This window comes from Oncorhynchus masou, chromosome 32 (assembly GCF_036934945.1).
Source record: "Oncorhynchus masou masou isolate Uvic2021 chromosome 32, UVic_Omas_1.1, whole genome shotgun sequence".
In the NCBI taxonomy this organism is placed as follows: domain Eukaryota; kingdom Metazoa; phylum Chordata; class Actinopteri; order Salmoniformes; family Salmonidae; genus Oncorhynchus; species Oncorhynchus masou.
Window position 1 is genome coordinate 38055462 of NC_088243.1, and position 18444 is coordinate 38073905.

Here is an 18444-nt window from a genome sequence, read left to right on the forward strand (position 1 = left end):
CAGTGTATACTAGCAGGTACCCAGCACTACCTTCTCTCTGTGTGTGTGTATGTCTGTTAACTGTTCAGTGTATACTAGCAGGTACCCAGCACTACCTTCTCTCTGCGTGTGTGTATGTCTGTTAACTGTTCAGTGTATACTAGCAGGTACCCAGCACTACCTTCTCTCTCTTGTGTGTTTGCAGCCAGGCTCTAATTTGGTGAAATTTTTACAATACATCATTACTTCAGTAAAATGAGTCCCATGCAGGGCTGTTGCGACCATATTACCGCGACCCTGGCAGTCATGAGTCAGGACCGCAGTAAAATTCTACATGACCATTGAGTCAAGCTGATCCTGTCTCATGCACTCCTGACATGTGTTAGTAGTACAAAACTCGCTAACAGTTATCAGGTGTCAGAGCTCTATTGTCTCTCTATGAATGCAAAAGAAATCATCAAAATGGTTTGCGTTTTTAAAACTCACCTCACTATGATGGAGCAATTGGAAGAAAGAAGAAACAGTTTGAAAACTGAGTGGAAAACGTGTCATTGAGGATGCTGTTTCAAAGCCTTAACACAGCGAAATGGGCAGCGCTTTCTAAGTTGATGAATAATTCAAAACAGCCATATGCATATTAGGGCTTATGCATAAACATAGGCCTATATATGAACCCAAAACCGAAAGAAAACCTGAATTAAATTAATGATTGTGCTGTTATACAATGCGTAGCCTACCACATATTACACACAGCTGAAAGACATAAAAAAAATATACAGATTTAATGTCTTGGGTACATAATTGCTCTAGCCTAAATTAAACAAATTCAGATTTAGCCTACAAGTATAGTGAATTTGTATTTGGTTGTCATAATTCATAGGCCGACATACTGTATTTCCCTTTTATCCACAGAATATCTCACCCCTGTGCGTTTCCGTCTCCTCCCCTCTCCTACATTCCTTACTCAAGCGCGCGGAGAAGAGGGGCTGTCAACAGTTTAATGAAATATGTTTCATTGTGATGTTCTCGAACAGATTTCACTTGTTTTCCCAATAATTAAGCACTGGGTAGCTGCAGGAACAGGGTTGGAGAGCCCATGGCGTACCGAGTTTGGGCGTAAGGTTGCACAGCGAGAGGTTGCATGCTCCTCAAACAGTGGTTGACACATGGAGTGAAATAACCTGAGTAGCCTACGTAAGTAGGAAATGAACAAGCGGGGAAGTGGACTCCGTTCGCTATAGGAGTGCATACAGATAACATGTATATTTTTCCCCATGCTTCTGTTCCTGCCCATTTGACAATGGACCTATCTGAATCTAAACCAATGTTACATATTAGTAAAAAAAAAAGTCATTTGCCTATAGTCCGATGGGTGAAAATATGATCACTTGATGAGAGAACAGGGTGTGTAGCCCGACGCAAGGAACCGAGTTCCAGATTTTTTTTTGTGCCTTTGTCAAATCATCAATAGCCTATAGTGGCATCATGCAGCCCATGTATGTTTTGATTTCTAAGGCATTCTAAGGTGTGTATTATTCACAACTGAAGTTGCCAAATGACTTTAAATCTAGTATAGGACCTGTTTCAAATGGTCACTTTTACACTCAACATAGCTGTACAGTAGGCCAACTCATATTCTGTTCTTCTGAAATACATTTTCTTCAAATCATAATATTTCTTTAAAATAAATCCTGGATTTCCTGGATAAATCCTGGATATTATGAAACTTAAATTAAAAAAAATGATATGTTATATAGGCGCCCATCAGCGGCTTGTATGCGTGGAGACCTGGAGATGCTGAACATGATTGATTAAACATTTCATGACCACCAGTGCCCCATTCCCAAATACCAAAACCTTCTCAATATTTGGTCCAACTGAGACTGTAGTGTTAATCTGCCTCAGCCATCAGCCCCATAACGTAGGGATTCACCCCCATACCATGAAAAAAGCACTAAAACCCAGATGATCATTTAATATGAAGCAGCTCCACGGTGTCCGGTTCTGACTGTGGCTGTCAGTGTCTGTTATTGTCCTCTTTACAATAACAGGCCTAGAGCAGCTTTAAACACACCACACACACCCACACACACAGATTGCTTGGGTTCACCGTGACCACAGATAGTCAGTCAGTATTGTGGTTCTGGTTCTTTGACACCTTGCTGACAGCCTCGGGTTTGAGAAAGAAGTAGAGAGTGGGAAGGATAGAGGGATAGAGAGACAGGGAAGATGGAGAGAAATAGGCGAAGATGCGTTCTGCCTGCAGTGTATGGTGGTGATGACAAGCTGCCGTGAGCTCTCAGCCAAACATGGGCTCCAAGTTAACATACAGCCAGTGTTTTCCATTAGTCCACAATTGTTTACAGAGTTGTTTTGCATTTTCCATTTTCAGTTGTCCTTCAAGACCCATTTGACCACATAAAAATAAAAACGTTACTAAGTCTGTCAACCTTGAGTGCCACAGGAGACTGCTCTCTGGACATTCTTAAATAGTAGTAAATAGTTTATAGTAATAGATTATATATAGTCGAACGTTCTGAAGAAGCACGCTGAGTACCACAATGATAGTGTTTTGAGCATGTTTATGTTTATAAGACATTTCTAAGCAGCTAGCCTTTCGTCAACATCTCCAATTTAAGCCCTATAGAAAGTGTGTGTGCCCTCAGGCTTGGAGGGAAGAAAAAATCATTCCGATACCCAAAGATTGGTAAAGCCCCCTTTACTGGCTCAAATAGCAAACCAATCAGCCTGGTAACAACCATTAGTAAACTTCTGGAAAAAAATTGTGTTTGACCAGATACAATGCTATTTTACAGTAAACAAATGATCAATAGACTTTCAGCATGCTTATAGGGAAGGACATTCAACAAGCACAGCACTTACACAAATGACTAATGATTGAGAGAAATTTATTTAAGAATGGGTGTTTTGTTAGACTTGCGGCTTTTGACATTTTTGATCATAGTCTGCTGCTGGAAAAACGTATGTGTTATGGATTTATACCCCGTGATATATTGAAGATAAAGAGTAAAGATAACAGAACACAGAGGGTGTTCTTTAATGGAAGCCTTTCCAACAAAGTCCAGGTAGAATCAGAATTCCCCAGGGTAGCTGTTTAGGCCCCTTACTTTTTTCAATCTTTACTAACGACTTGCCACTGGTTTTGAGTAAAGCCAGTGTGTCTATGTATGCGGATGACTCAACACTATACACAGCTACTACAGCAACTGACATGACTACAACACTTAACAAAGAGCTGCAGGTAGTTTTGGTATGGTGGCAAGGAATAGGTTAGTCCTAAATATTTCTAAAACTAAAAGCATTGTATTTGGGACAAATCATTCACTAAACCTTAAACCTCAACTACATCTCGTAATGAATGATGTGGACATTGAGCAAGTTGAGGTGACTAAACCACCAACTACCAGTTACCATGGATTGTAAACTGTCATGGTCAAAACATGTTGATGAGGAGAACTGCTCTGCCATCTAAACAACACTATTAACAAGGCAGGTCCTACAGGCCAAGTTTTGTCGCACCTTGACTACTGTTCAGTAGTGTGGTCAGGTGCCACAAAGAGGGACTTAGGAAAATTGCAGTTGGTTCAGAACAGGGCCCTTAAAAGTACACGGAGAGCAAACATGAATGATATGCGTTTCAATCTCTCATGGCTCAAAGTGGAAGAGAGATTGTCATCACTGCTTATTTTTGTAAGTGTTGACAAGCTGAATGTAACGAGCTGTCTGTGTAAACTAATAACCCACAGCATTGTACACCCATGCATACCCCACAAGAAATGCCACCAGTGGTCTCTTCACAATCCCCAAGTCCAGAATAGGAGGCGCACAGTACTACATAGAGCCATGACTACATGGAACTCTATTCCACATCAGGTAACTGATGCAGCAGTAGAATCAGATGGAAAAAACAGGTAGAAATACACCTTATGGAACAGCAGGGACTGTGAAGAGACACACAAGTACAGACACATGCATACATTGTAATATTGTTGTATGGTTGTATTATACGTTTTGTATTGTGGAGATGTAGTGGTGTAATAATGTTTTATGATGTAATGTACTTTATCTTTAGTTTTATATGTAATGTAAGTGTTTTAATGTGTTTGCACCCCAGGAAGACTAGCTGCTGCCCTGGGGATCCCTAATAGATACAAATACAAACACTAACTGTCCCATGATGCTAATAGCATGTACTGCAACTATATGGTCCCTGACCCTCTCTCCTCCTCTCTCCATGGCCAGGACCCTATGATGCTGTGTGGGGAGGAGGAGGCCTGGACCCCCCTGAGAGAAGCCATCCCCAGGTTGGAGAACCTACAGACACATGGTGGTATCCTTTACACAAGAATCACCCATGACCAATATGTCACAATGTTAAAATGTATGATTAAACAAATATGCGCTCGCACACACACACACAGACGCGTACACACACACCGCATCTCATCTGTCCATCTTATGCTCTCTATTTTAGTCCAGTCATAATTATCTCTGTCACTCTAGTGCTCTTTCTCCCTCTCCTCCCTCTCTCTCTTTCTCCCTCTCCTCCCGGTGTACCCTTAACTCCGTCTCCAGACTGGGACGAGCTCTTACAAGAGTGTAGTTCTCTGCTGGCTCCAATGGGTGGCGCTGTCCCCGCAGTCCCTGATGGTAATGTGTACCGTCTCAGGGTGACTGACTTAGCCCTGGATGCCTGCATCAACCTGGCCCAATGGGACAGAGCACTGGCCTATGGCACCATCACCCTGGAGCCTTACAGGTGGGTGTGTGAATGTCAGAAATGACATGTTGTGTAAAGTGAATGAAGGTGTTAAGTCTGTGTGTTGTAGCCAATGTCATCGAGTGACCCATGATGCACTGCTCCGTATTGCATGGTTACACTGTTTCAGTCTCTACCAGACATTAAACACACAGAGGAATTCATTCAATGAAAGCCTAAACGCACTTTAGCCCAGCTTGAACAAAAAGGGGAATCAATCAATCAATCGACTGACGCACTTGATAATCCAAAAAAAGCTGTCCTTAGCCCAGGACACTTCCACATGTGACTATCCCAAAAGGGAGCGCTCTGTGTCTGCATTGATTTTTGTGTTTTCACGGGACCAAACAGACAGGCTCGCGTTTCGGCTTCAGATGCCTTGCCTTCATCAGAGGCTGTTTTCGGATTGCTCAGAGATAACACTCTTTTATTGATCTTTCTTTGTGTCATTTGTTAGCATACTTACTGTACGGATGCTCTCGGGTAAATGTGAAAAAAAAATAAAAAGCCAGACGGTGCTTTTGTTATTTGGCAACTGATGTGGCAAGTTTGGAACAATACGCAGGGCTGGTTTGTTTCTGTGTTGGTGGGAGTCACAAAAGACACCTGCCTTTTGGCAGCTTGGCATATTTTGACCAAATCTCTAACATATCACATCGGGGGGGGGGTCACCATGGGTGTTTCATTGCTTAACCGGTGACTTAGCCTGATCATAATAATGATCAGATCATATGACACACAGTATTAAGGGTCTTTCTATAAACTAGGGTACCAGTGAGGATCTCCTACACTGGACAACTTGTTACAGCTGTTGATAAGTCATTGATAATAATATGTTTTTTTCGAATGTCATTACATTCTTAAGATATAAGGTGGGAACATAGCTATAGTCAATACAATTCTCGAGTTGATTGAAAACCTATGTTTAAAACCCTTTATCGTGGTTGGTGTCTTGACTGATTTGTCCAAAATTGTGTGACATAAAACATAACTTTTCCGTCCTTGCATTTATGGCTGCGTTCGTTATATCATATATTAAGCATTAATCAGTTCAATTAGACATTGAACCTCAACTCTGTAAGAATTCTGGATCTAGCTGTCGGACAGTTTTTTGTATAGAGATCTTAGAACTGCAGTGTAACTGTGTAACATTTAGTGTCTCCTAATGTTATGGGTTGAAAACCATTTTCATGGTCACACAAATCCCAAATAATAAATGCGATTGAAAAATCAAATGCTTCTAACCCGAAAGAGTCACCTTACCTTGATACTTCAAACCTAAATCGATACTGTCATTAACGTGCATCTTCAATATGTATGCATAATACAGCTGTTTAACTACGCCGGGATACATCATCATCATCATCTGATCCAGGAAGGAATTTTATGAATGTCAGCCAAGTGACGAACAGCTGTTGTGATGGAGCCTGCAAGGCAACAACAGCTGTTGTGATGGAGCCTGCAAGGCAACAACAGCTGTTGTGATGGCGCCTGCAAGGCAACAACAGCTGTTGTGATGGCGCCTGCAATGCAACAACAGCTGTTGTGATGGCGCCTGCAATGCAACAACAGCTGTTGTGATGGCGCCTGCAATGCAACAACAGCTGTTGTGATGGCGCATGCAAGGCAACAACAGCTGTTGTGATGGCGCATGCAAGGCAACAACAGCTGTTGTGATGGCACATGCAAGGCAACAACAGCTGTTGTGATGGCGCCTGCAATACAACAACAGCTGTTGTGATGGCGCATGCAATGCAACAACAGCTCTTGTGATGGCGCATGCAAGGCAACAAAAGCTGTTGTGATGGCGCATGCAAGGCAACAACAGCTGTTGTGATGGCGCATGCAAGGCAACAACAGCTGTTGTGATGGCGCATGCAAGGCAACAACAGCTGTTGTGATGGCGCATGCAAGGCAACAAAAGCTGTTGTGATGGCGCATGCAAGGCAACAACAGCTTTTGTGGTGGCGCATGCAAGGCAACAACAGCTGTTGTGATGGCACATGCAAGGCAACAACAGCTGTTGTGATGGCACATGCAAGGCAACAACAGCTGTTGTGATGGCACATGCAAGTAGCCCACATTAACTTTGAATTTGGAGCTCAGAAATTCAAGTACTGGAATAGGCCGACCTTGAAAATCAGGTAACGTTGGTTACCAGTTTATAAGAGCAGTAATGGGGTTTGTGGTATGTTGTCCATATACCACACCCCCTCGTGCCTAATTGCTTAAGTATAACATTGAGGTCTTTGAATATAACAATTAAGTGCTTAAAAAAGTCTCTGAAAGCCCATGAATTTGACCTGCTAGTGTCTATATGACCCCTGCTTAAATGCTGTGTAGTCCTAGACCAATGGTGTTGTATAGCTGGAGTTATAGGTCAATTTGCATATACAGGATTCATTTTTCTCCCTGTTAAGTACACATGTAGAACTACATGAAAATCTTTTTAAGTTTCAAACCATTTAGACATTTTCATCCCGATGTCACACATTGAGCCCATTATTTATAGAAAGACCAATCAGCACAAATAGATGGCGATGGTGTACAAAAAATACAAATAAACAATGAAATATTCATCAAATGGTTCAAAAGTAGAACATTTGGGAAAAGTTGACAGACTTGGTGTATAAATGGCTACTCACTTTCTTCCACAGTTTACAGAGAGACCTTTCAGCCTCATCCCCTTGTTTAAACAGTGCCTGTAGAGACAAACGGGACACGGTTTTGGTGTCGTGTCACTTTTGTGTTTTCACTGTCGAAAAGCCTTTTTGATTTAGTGTAATTCATTCACCTCATTCATTCATTAATATAGAGGATACTGTATGTTGTGCAGTTTCCCTCACCTTCACCTTCACCTTCAGCTGTCCTTTCCCTCCTCATCCTCGGCCTTGTTATTTCCCTTCCATTAGGCCCTTTCGACCTCTTCCCCTTCTCCAAGGAGAGCCTTTAGAGATAACATTTAAATGGCTTTTTGATCATGAAAACGTAGCATTTGCAGGGTATTTAGAGAGTGCATGGTAACACAGAAAGTTTGTATGTCGACCCCTATGTTGACTTCTGTAAGCTGATCAAGTATATGCTGTTCTACTGTAAGAAATTAGGTGTGTAGGCTTTAGTACTTAATAGTTTTTCTTCTGCTATGTGATACATACTATAAAAAGGACATGGCACCAAAATAGTGTCCATTCATCCATGAATTCATTCATGCACGTATTCATGCTTTAATTCACTTGCTTATTCATTAATTTAGAGGATTCGTTGTGCAGTTTTCCTCACCTTCACCTCAACCTCCAGTTGTCTTTTTCTGGCCTTGGCCTTGTCCATCTCCTTTGCAGCCTTTCTGGCCTCATCTTTGGCCAGGCGGACTCTTCCATTGTCTCGTCTGCCTTTTGCATCGTGATTTCCGCCTCCCTCTTCATAATCAAATCAAACTCCCTCCACCGTCGAAGTTGTTGCCTTCCTCATCTGCTCTCCGTATTCCTCCTTCAGCTGGAGAACACGATGCTCTCCGTATTCCTCCTTCAGCGAACACGATATTCCTCCTCCCTCAGCCGGAGAACACCGTATTCCTCCTTCAGATGCCGGAGAACACGATGCTCCGTATTCCTCCTTCAGCAGGAGAGCACGATGCTCTCCGTATTCCTCCTTCAGCAGGAGAACACGATGCTCTCCGTATTCCTCCTTCAGCAGGAGAACACGATGCTCTCCTTCAGCAGGAGAACACGATATTCCTCCTTCAGCAGGAGAGCACGATGCTCTCCGTATTCTCTCCGTAGAACACGATTCCTCCTTTCAGCAGGAGAACACGATGCTCTCCGTATTCCTCCTTCAGCAGGAGAACACGATGCTCTCCGTATTCCTCCTTCAGCAGTAGAACACGATGCTCTCCTCCTCCTTCAGCCGGAGAACACGATGCTCTCCGTATTCCTCCTTCAGCAGGAGAACACGATGCTCTCCGTATTCCTCCTTCAGCAGTAGAACACGATGCTCTCCGTATTCCTCCTTCAGCAACACGATGCTCTCCGTATTCCTCCTTCAGCAGGAGAACACGATGCTCTCCGTATTCCTCCTTCAGCAGTAGAACACGATGCTCTCCGTACAGCCGGAGAACACGATGCTCTCCGTATTCCTCCTTCAGCCACGGAGCCGGAGAACACGATGCTCTCCGTATTCCTCCTTCAGCCGGAGAACACGATGCTCTCCGTATTCCTCCTTCAGCCGGAGAACACGATGCTCTCCGTATTCCTCCTTCAGCCGGAGAACACGATGCTCTCCGTATTCTCTCCGTATTCCTCCTTCAGCCGGAGAACACGATGCTCTCCGTATTCCTCCTTCAGCCGGAGAACACGATGCTGCTCCCGTATTCCTCCTTCAGCAGTAGAACACGATGCGTATTCCTCCTTCAGCCGGAGAACACAATGCTCTCCGTATTCCTCCTTCAGCCGGAGAACACGATGCTCTCCGTACCTCCTTCAGCCGGAGAACACGATGCTCTCCGTATTCCTCCTTCAGCAGGAGAACACGATGCTCCGTCCGCCGGAGAACACGATGCTCTCCGTATTCCTCCTTCAGCCGGAGAACACGATGCTCTCCGTATTCCTCCTTCAGCACGATGCTCTCCTCCTCCTTCAGCCGGAGAACACGATGCTCTCCGTATTCCTCCTTCAGCCGGAGAACACGATGCTCTCCGTATTCCTCCTTCAGCCGGAGAACACGATGCTCTCCGTATTCCTCCTTCAGCAGGAGAACACGATGCTCTCCGTATTCCTCCTTCAGCAGTAGAACACGATGCTCTCCGTATTCCTCCTTCAGCCGGAGAACACGATGCTCTCCGTATTCCTCCTTCAGCCGGAGAACACGATGCTCTCCGCCGGAGAACACGATGCTCCTCCTTCAGCCGTAGAACACGATGCTCTCCGTATTCCTCCTTCAGCCGGAGAACACGATGCTCTCCGTATTCCTCCTTCAGCCGGAGAACACGATGCTCTCCGTATTCCTCCTTCAGCCGGAGAACACGATGCTCTCCGTATTCCTCCTTCAGCAGAACACGATGCTCTCCGTATTCAGCAGTAGAACACGATGCTCTCCGTAGAGAACACAATGATGCCGGAGAACACGATGCTCCGTATTCCTCCTTCAGCCGGAGAACACGATGCTCTCCGTAGCCGGAGAACACGATGCTCTCCGTATTCCTCCTTCAGCCGGAGAACACGATGCTCTCCGTATTCCTCCTTCAGCAGGAGAACACGATGCTCTCCCTCCTTCAGCAGGAGAACACGATGCTCTCCGTATTCCTCCTTCAGCCGGAGAACACGATGCTCTCCGTATTCCTCCTTCAGCCGGAGAACACGATGCCGGAGAACACGATGCTCCGTATTCCTCCTTCAGCCGGAGAACACGATGCTCTCCGTATTCCTCCTTCAGCAGGAGAACACGATGCTCTCCGTATTCCTCCTTCAGCCGGAGAACACGATGCTCTCCGTATTCCTCCTTCAGCCGGAGAACACGATGCTCTCCGTATTCCTCCTTCAGCCGGAGAACACGATGCTCTCCGTATTCCTCCTTCAGCCGGAGAACACGATGCTCTCCGTATTCCTCCTTCAGCAGGAGAACACGATGCTCTCCGTATTCCTCCTTCAGCCGGAGAACACAATGCTCCTTCCCGGAGAACACGATGCTCTCCGTTCCTCCTTCAGCCGGAGAACACGATGCTCTCCGTATTCCTCCTTCAGCCGGAGAACACGATGCTCTCCGTATTCCTCCTTCAGCCGGAGAACACGATGCTCTCCGTATTCCTCCTTCAGCCGGAGAACACGATGCTCTCCGTATTCCTCCTTCAGCCGGAGAACACGATGCTCTCCGTATTCTCCTTCAGCCGGAGAACACGATGCTCTCCGTCCTCCTTCAGCCGGAGAACACGATGCTCTCCGTATTCCTCCTTCAGCCGGAGAACACGATGCTCTCCGTATTCCTCCTTCAGCCGGAGAACACGATGCTCTCCGTATTCCTCCTTCAGCCGGAGAACACGATGCTCTCCGTATTCCTCCTTCAGCCGGAGAACACGATGCTCTCCGTATTCCCTTCAGCCTTCCGTATTCCGGAGAACACGATGCTCTCCGTATTCCTCCTCCAGCAGTAGAACACGAAGCTCTCCGTATTCCTCCTTCAGCCGGAGAACACGATGCACTCCGTATTCCTCCTTCAGCCGGAGAACACGATGCTCTCCGTATTCCTCCTTCAGCCGGAGAACACGATGCTCTCCGTATTCCTCCTTCAGCCGGAGAACACGATGCTCTCCGTATTCCTCCTTCAGCCGGAGAACACGATGCTCTCCGTATTCCTCCTTCAGCAGTAGAACACGATGCTCTCCGTATTCCTCCTTCAGCCGGAGAACACAATGCTCTCCGTATTCCTCCTTCAGCCGGAGAACACGATGCTCTCCGTGCTCTCCGTATTCCTCCTTCAGCCGGAGAACACGATGCTCTCCGTATTCCTCCTTCAGCCGGAGAACACGATGCTCTCCGTATTCCTCCTTCAGCCGGAGAACACGATGCTCTCCGTATTCCTCCTTCAGCCGGAGAACACGATGCTCTCCGGCCAGGATTCTTCTTTGTCTGCTAAGTTCTTGCAATTCAGACTTCCTACCAGAAAATACGAATCATTCCCTATTATTTTGGGTAATTGTCTCTGCTATTAACTAACATGTTTTTCAAGCTCATCGACTTTGATTACTGGAGAAAATGGGCAAAACATTTCATGTGATTAAGCTGAATGTTGATCTGTTCTGTGGTAGCTCCACATCCTCCTGGGATCTTTGCTATGTCAACACCTTGGGAGTGATAACCTTGGCACCCACTGTTAATGTCACCATGGCATCCCCTGAACGTGTCACTGATTCCTACCCAGCATCCCAAATGGCACCGTATTCCCTATATAGTGTACTTATTTTGACCAGAGCCCTATCAAAGTACCCTTTTTAATAAATTCTTAACATCTTTTAGTAACTTGTGGAGTGTATCTCTTGTCTAGACAACCCTACACAAACTCCAAACAGCTAAACAATTTGCGACTCTACCCATATCATACATAGTAGTGAGGTCAGATTTTTTTAAGGCCCACGTTTGTGTATTTAGACACTTCTACATACAATAAGCATTTAAATGTTGGAAATGACACATGCATCTACATTTAACATTTAAGTCATTTAGCAGACGCTCTTATCCAGAGCGACTTACAAATTGGTGAATTCACCTTCTGACATCCAGTGGAACAGCCACTTTACAAACTAGTCTTGTGAGGTACAGTATTGATTGGTTCTGAAAACATACAATGAAACAAAATAGACTTACCACACAGTGTAGCTCAGATGAAAGAAGTGGATGGAACCAGAAATGGCAATGAACATTTTTGGGGGTGAAATACGGAAGACGATTTCAGTTTTCTGATAATATATTGACTTTTCTTTCAATTTCATGAATTTGCTAAAACTATTAGGAACAGCAGAATACGTATGCTCTATCCTTCTGTAGCATTCCTGTTAGTAGAGACCTTGAAGAGTAGGAATATGTAAGTATATTGTTAAAAAGGAAGGTAGTTGCTGTCAGTAAAACATATGTTGGACTAAAAATAAGGTCATTTGAATTGTTGACAAAACACTATATTATGCAACATAAATGGGTTAAACCACATTTCATGCCCCATTTTATGCCCCAGTGTTTGCGGCTACAACCGTATATACTCTAACATTCAAATCTCTTGAATATTGTCTTTGTCCCATCATCTTTAGTGTAAACTGTCTTTTGTGCCTTAGCTACAATGCTAATGTTGTTTAAGATAATGTGTTCCAGAATTCTATAGTGTCCTGAAACTTTAGTTCATTTCTATTACATTCTAACTGAACAAAGTTATGTTCTCCACCAGAGCTGTGTGGCTGTGAGGCTTGGTCCTACTGTTTTGGCTGCAGCAGGAGCATTAGCAATGCTAAGTAGCTAACGGGCTGACTAGATGTGAGGCGTTAACTATGCTTAACACTAAACAAGCTCATGTTATGCTAATTTAAACCGTCTCTATTTCATTTTCACTCTCCTGCTTATTCTGATGACTACATTCCCCACACACCCCTACCAGTCTCAGAGTTTTGCCTTTTCTAGTCATTCCCTATTATTTTGGGTAATTGTCTCTGCTATTAAATCTATGTTTTTCAAGCTCATCGGCTTTGATTACTGGAGAAAATGGGCAAACCATTTCATGTGATGTGCCGTACATGTAGCCTCTTCTGTGCTGCTAACGTCATTGTTACTGCTCAAGGCTGTGAATGGAACATTGCCTCCACTTCCTAATGTTTATTCATAAATTGAGCCTTAGATAATGTGGCCGCTGCCAGACAATGTTACCTAATGCTCAACGCATAATAAACTGTAGTGGTACTCTAGTAGCTAATGTATTGTGCAACTGTGCTTCTTAATCACTTACTGATGTGGAGAGTTTCCGCTTAAACTCACTCCAACTCTGTCATGGCTACATACCGTGCAAGAAAAAGAATTGTCTTTAGGACATTCCCGGAACATCACGAAATGGTCGCCTAAGTCGTCAGGATGTTGTATCATGGTCGCATGGAGGTTTTTGTCTGGTTCCCCGGTTTGTCCCAGGGATGTCCCCATGGATGATTCCCCATACATTCAGTAGAACGCTTTTTCATTGGTCCTCTGGATGTTTGTTCCAGGATGTCCCCAAGGACGGTTATCAGACACTCTTAGAACGTTCTGTCATGGTCAAGGGCCCATTAATTGCATGTGGTTTGGTCCATTCTCCACGAGGAGGGGAAAAAATACGCCTGATCTGACAGTTGCTCCGGCATGTATCCTAAGAATTCACGAGAGATAACCACTATGCCCCCCTCAGAAACAAAATCGGGTTTCCAGAAAAAGAAAGAAAGGAAACAGAGTCAGATACAGACATATTCTGGGAAAAAATGACTCACTATGTTTTTTTCAGGAAATAAAAGAGGAGGATTTGAATGATTTGAGTGGGTAAGTCGGTGCAGACGGCCTGCTGAATTAAGTAGCCTAGCTAGCCAATATAGCTAGCTTGATAGCTTGCTAGCTACCTACCATGGACTCACTTGGCTCGGTCAGAGCAGTAATTATTAACATGATGATGACGAGCTACCACTACCAGCTATGGCTAACAAATTAGCTATTATTTAGATATTACAACTGTATTCCCCAATATTTGCGTGATATTTGTTAGCTAGCTAGACTAAAATTAAAACCTAACATGTAGCCTACCTATCGATACTGTAGATGATACTACTACTACTACTACTACTACTACTGCTGCTGCTGCTGTAGACAAAGATCCCAACGTGTGTCTACTACATGAAGTTGAAACAGCGAACCTTGGAGGTGAGGCAGTTGTTTTGTAGCAGCAGCAGCATAACTAGACCATTTTTTTTTATTGTAAAGTTAGGCACATGATGACTTAGACACTCTTAAATGAGTATTCTATTTGTTATGTATACTATTCAAAAGTGTTTTCTTTCAGTAGTAGATTTTTAGAATCGTAACCTTTTGAAGGAGCGAACATTAAACCTAAAATTCTCTTTGTTGACTCACTTCCTAGTGACCAGGGAGTCCCATGTTGGCAGAATCTCAGCAGAAAGTTGTCAGACAGACTCTGATGCAGTGGAGAGCAGGGAAGAGGAAGAGGAGTTAACTTCTTATGGCTGCAGGGGCAGTATTGAGTAGCTTGGATGAAAGGTGCCCAGAGTAAACGGCCTGCTCCTCAGTCTCAGTTGCTAATATATGCATATTATTATTAGTATTGGATAGAAAACACTCTGAATGATGTCTGTGAGTATAACAGAAGTCATATGGCAGGCAAAAACCCGAGAAGAAATCCAAACAGGAAGTGAGAAATCTGAGGTTAGTCGATTTTCAACCCAGGCCGTATTGAATTCACAGTGGGATATGAATGAAGTTGCACTTCCTAGGTCTTCCACTAGATGTCAACTGTCTTTAGAAACAGAGAGCCATTTCCTGATCATGTGCATTCCACATGATATCAACCTGCGTTCCATTGCTCCTCTAGACACAAAGGAATTATCCGTTGGAACTTTATTGAAGATTTATGATAACAACACCCTAATGATTGATTCTATACTTATTTTTAAATGATTATTTGACCTGTAATATAACTTTTTGAAGTTTTTGTCCGAGGTAATGCTCGACCTGCACGAGCGTTTGGATATGTGTACCTAACTCGCTAACAAAAATAGCTACTTGGACATAAATAATGGACATTATTGAAAAAATCAAGCATTCATTGTGGAACTGTAATTCCTGGGAGTGCATTTTGATGAAGATCATCAAAGGTAAGGGAATATCTATAATGTGATTTCTGGTTTCTGTTGACTCCAACATGGCGGCTAAATTTATTATTTTTCTGAGCGCCGTCTCAGATTATTGCATGGTTTGCTTTTTCCTTAAAGTTTTTTTTAAATCTGACACAGCGGTTGCATTAAGGAGAGATATATCTATAATTCCACGTGTATAACTTGTATTATCATCTACATTTATGATGAGTATTTCTGTTGAATTGATGTGGCTATGCAAAATCACTGGATGTTTTTGGTACTAGTGAACGTAACGCGCCAATTTAAACTCTGATTTTTGTATATAAATATGAACTTTATCAAACAAAACACACATGTATTGTGTAACATGAAGTCCTATGAGTGTCATCTGATGATGATCATCAAAGGTTAGGGATTCATTTTATCTCTATTTGTGCTTTTTGTGACTCCTCTCTTTGGCTGGGTGGTGACCTAACACAATTGTTTGTGGTTCTTTCGCTGTAAAGCCTATTTGAAATCGGACACTGTGGTGGGATTAACAGCAAGATTACCTTTATAACGGTATGAGATACATATATGTTTGAGGAATTTTAATTATGAGATTTCTGTTGTTTTGAATTTGGCGCCCTGCACTTTCACTGGCTGTTGTCATATCATCCCGTTAACGGGATTGCAGCCCTAAGACGTTTTAAAGAGTAGCAGCAGTACCAGTGAAGGAGTGACAGAAGAGTCTGAACAAGCAAGTAATAAGGGAAAGGAAGAGTATGGACAGATTCGAAGTGAGGAAGATGAGGTTTTAGATGATCCAGCACTGTGGCCAGAGAAAGTACCATGAAAGAGAAGCTATTCGCAGACTAGCCAACAGGTGTGGTGAGGAGACAGAACTGTATAAAATCATGCCCCCAGACTCAGAAGGCAGCCATTCCCCAACTATTTACAGGACAATGCAATCTCACAGATGACGCAATCTCTATTGCACTTCCCTTTCCCAACTGGACAAAAGGAACACCTACGTGAGAATGCTATTCATTGACTATAGCTCAGTGCTCATCACTGAGCTAAGGATCCTGGGACTAAACACCTCCCCCTGCAACTGCATCCTGGACTTCCTGACGGCCCGCCCCCAGATCCTCAACACTGGAGCCCCCAGCCCTCTCCTGTACACCCTGTTCCCCCAAGACTGCATGGCCAGGCACGACTACAACACCATCATTTGGTTTGCAGACGACACAACAGTGGTAGAACTGATCACCAACAATGACGAGACAGCCTATAGGGAGGAAGTCAGAGACCTGGCCGGGTGGTGCCAGAATAACAACCTATCCCTCACATAACCAAGACTAAGGAGATGATTGTGGACTACAGGAAAAGGAGGACCGAGCACGGCTCCATTCTCGTCGACCGGGCTGTAGTGGAGCAGGTTGAGAGCTTCAAGTTCCTTGGTGTCCACATCACCAACGAACTAGAATGGTCCAAACACACCTAGACAGTTGTGAAGAGGGCACGACAAAGCCTATTCCCCCTCAGGGAACTAAAAGATTTGGCATGGGTCCTCAGATCCTCAAAAGGTTCTACAGCTGCAACATCGAGAGCATCCTGACTGGTTGCATCACTGCATGGTACGGAAATTGCTCGGCCTCCGACTGCAAGGCACTACAGAGGGTAGTGCGTACAGCCCAGTACATCACTGGGGCAAAGCTGCCTGCCATCCAGGACCTCTACACCAGGCGGTGTCAGAGGAAGGCCTTGAAAATTGTCAGAGACCCCAGCCACCCCAGTCATAGACTGTTCTCTCTGATACCGAATGGTAAGCGGTACTGAAGTGCCAAGTCTAGGACAAAAAGGCTTCTCAACAGTTTTTACCCCCAAGCCATAAGACTCCTGAACAGGTCATCATATGGCTACCCGGACTATTTGCATTGTGTGCCTCCCCCTCTTTTTACGCTACTAAAGAAATAAAAACAACAGTAAAACGAAGTGAAAAATAACAGTAGCGAGGCTATATACAGTAGCGAGGCCACATACAGGCACCTGTTAGTCAGGCTGATTGAGGTAGTATGTACATGTAGGTATCTGTAAGTATGCATTTCACTGTAAGGTCAGCGCACGTGACATATACACTTTAATTTGATTTGACAGTAAGTCAGCAAACGGAAGAGAAAAGGTGCAGAGAGACTGGCTTATTTATAGTAAGAGTATCAAGGCATTATATTGCATTCCAGGTCTTCTTTTTTTCTCATGTGCAAAGTTCACCATCATCCAGTTCTCTGAATAGTAAGGATGGCTGTAAGATATCATCAGTAAAATGGCGGAGAATGTATGACAAACTACCAGAGCATGAGGATGGTGTGTCTCACAAGAAGTGTTTCTGGAAATGGACAAATCTGCAGCAAACCGTAACAACAGCTACAGGTAGAAATGTATTAAAACAGATCACTTCTGGAAAGGATTTTGGATGTGACAGAGTATTTAGCATCTAGGAATCTGCCATTCCGGGGTAAATCACTCAGTCTTGATGATGCGCATAATGGACATTACCTAGGCTTACTGGAACTGTTGTCAAATTATGACCTGCTATTACGTGAGCACTTACAGAAAGTCTGGGACAAAAATAATGGAGTACGACTGACTCATTACCTCAGCCCTGAGAGCCAAAACAACTTCATAGGAATATGTGGTCAAAGGGTTTTTGAAAACAATACTTTATGAAAGAGAAGATGTTATTTGTGATGCAACTCCAGACATTTCCCATCCTGAGCTAAATGTATTATTGATGGGATATGTACACAGAGATAAAGTTCAGGGCATGTTATTGACATAGCAGACTGACATCGTCAAGGCTATGATACTGGTGCAAATATGTCAGGGAAAGGGAAGGGAGTTCAAGCACACATACTGGAAAAATAATCCACATACTCACCTTGTACCTCCCATACTCATAATCTTGTGGGTGTACATGCAGCTCAGTTGTGCCCAGAAGTATCCACCTTTTTTGACTGTGTGAATCGTCTTTACAATCTGTTCAGTGCCAGCCCAGAGTGATGGGCCATTGTCAAGGAAAAGACTGGCTGCTGTCTTAACCGCCTTTCAGTCACACGACGGAGTGCAGGTAGTGCTGTGGTCCGACCAGTGGCAACTCATTTACCGTCGGTCATCAAGGCCCGAGATGTGCTTCTTGCTACTTGAAGCATGACAAACGAAGCCAAATCTGAGGCAAAAGGTCTGAAAAGCTACTTCATGTCTTTCAAGACAACATGATGCTGCTACCCCCGTGCTTCACGGTTGGGATGGTGTTCTTCGGCTTGCAAGCCTCCCCTTTTTCCTCCAA

The 18444-nt window shown here is 44.0% G+C and overlaps 1 protein-coding gene across 1 annotated transcript in view; it reads left to right on the forward strand.

Moving 5' to 3' along the window:
* The window catches only part of smyd3 (SET and MYND domain containing 3), a 196650-nt gene that overhangs the window by 146078 nt on the left and 32128 nt on the right, over positions 1-18444 (forward strand). The window contains exons 9-10 of the mRNA XM_064954069.1: positions 4243-4330; positions 4576-4759. Coding sequence (XP_064810141.1) covers positions 4243-4330; positions 4576-4759 — 272 coding nt within the window. The remainder of the gene's footprint in view (positions 1-4242; positions 4331-4575; positions 4760-18444) is intronic.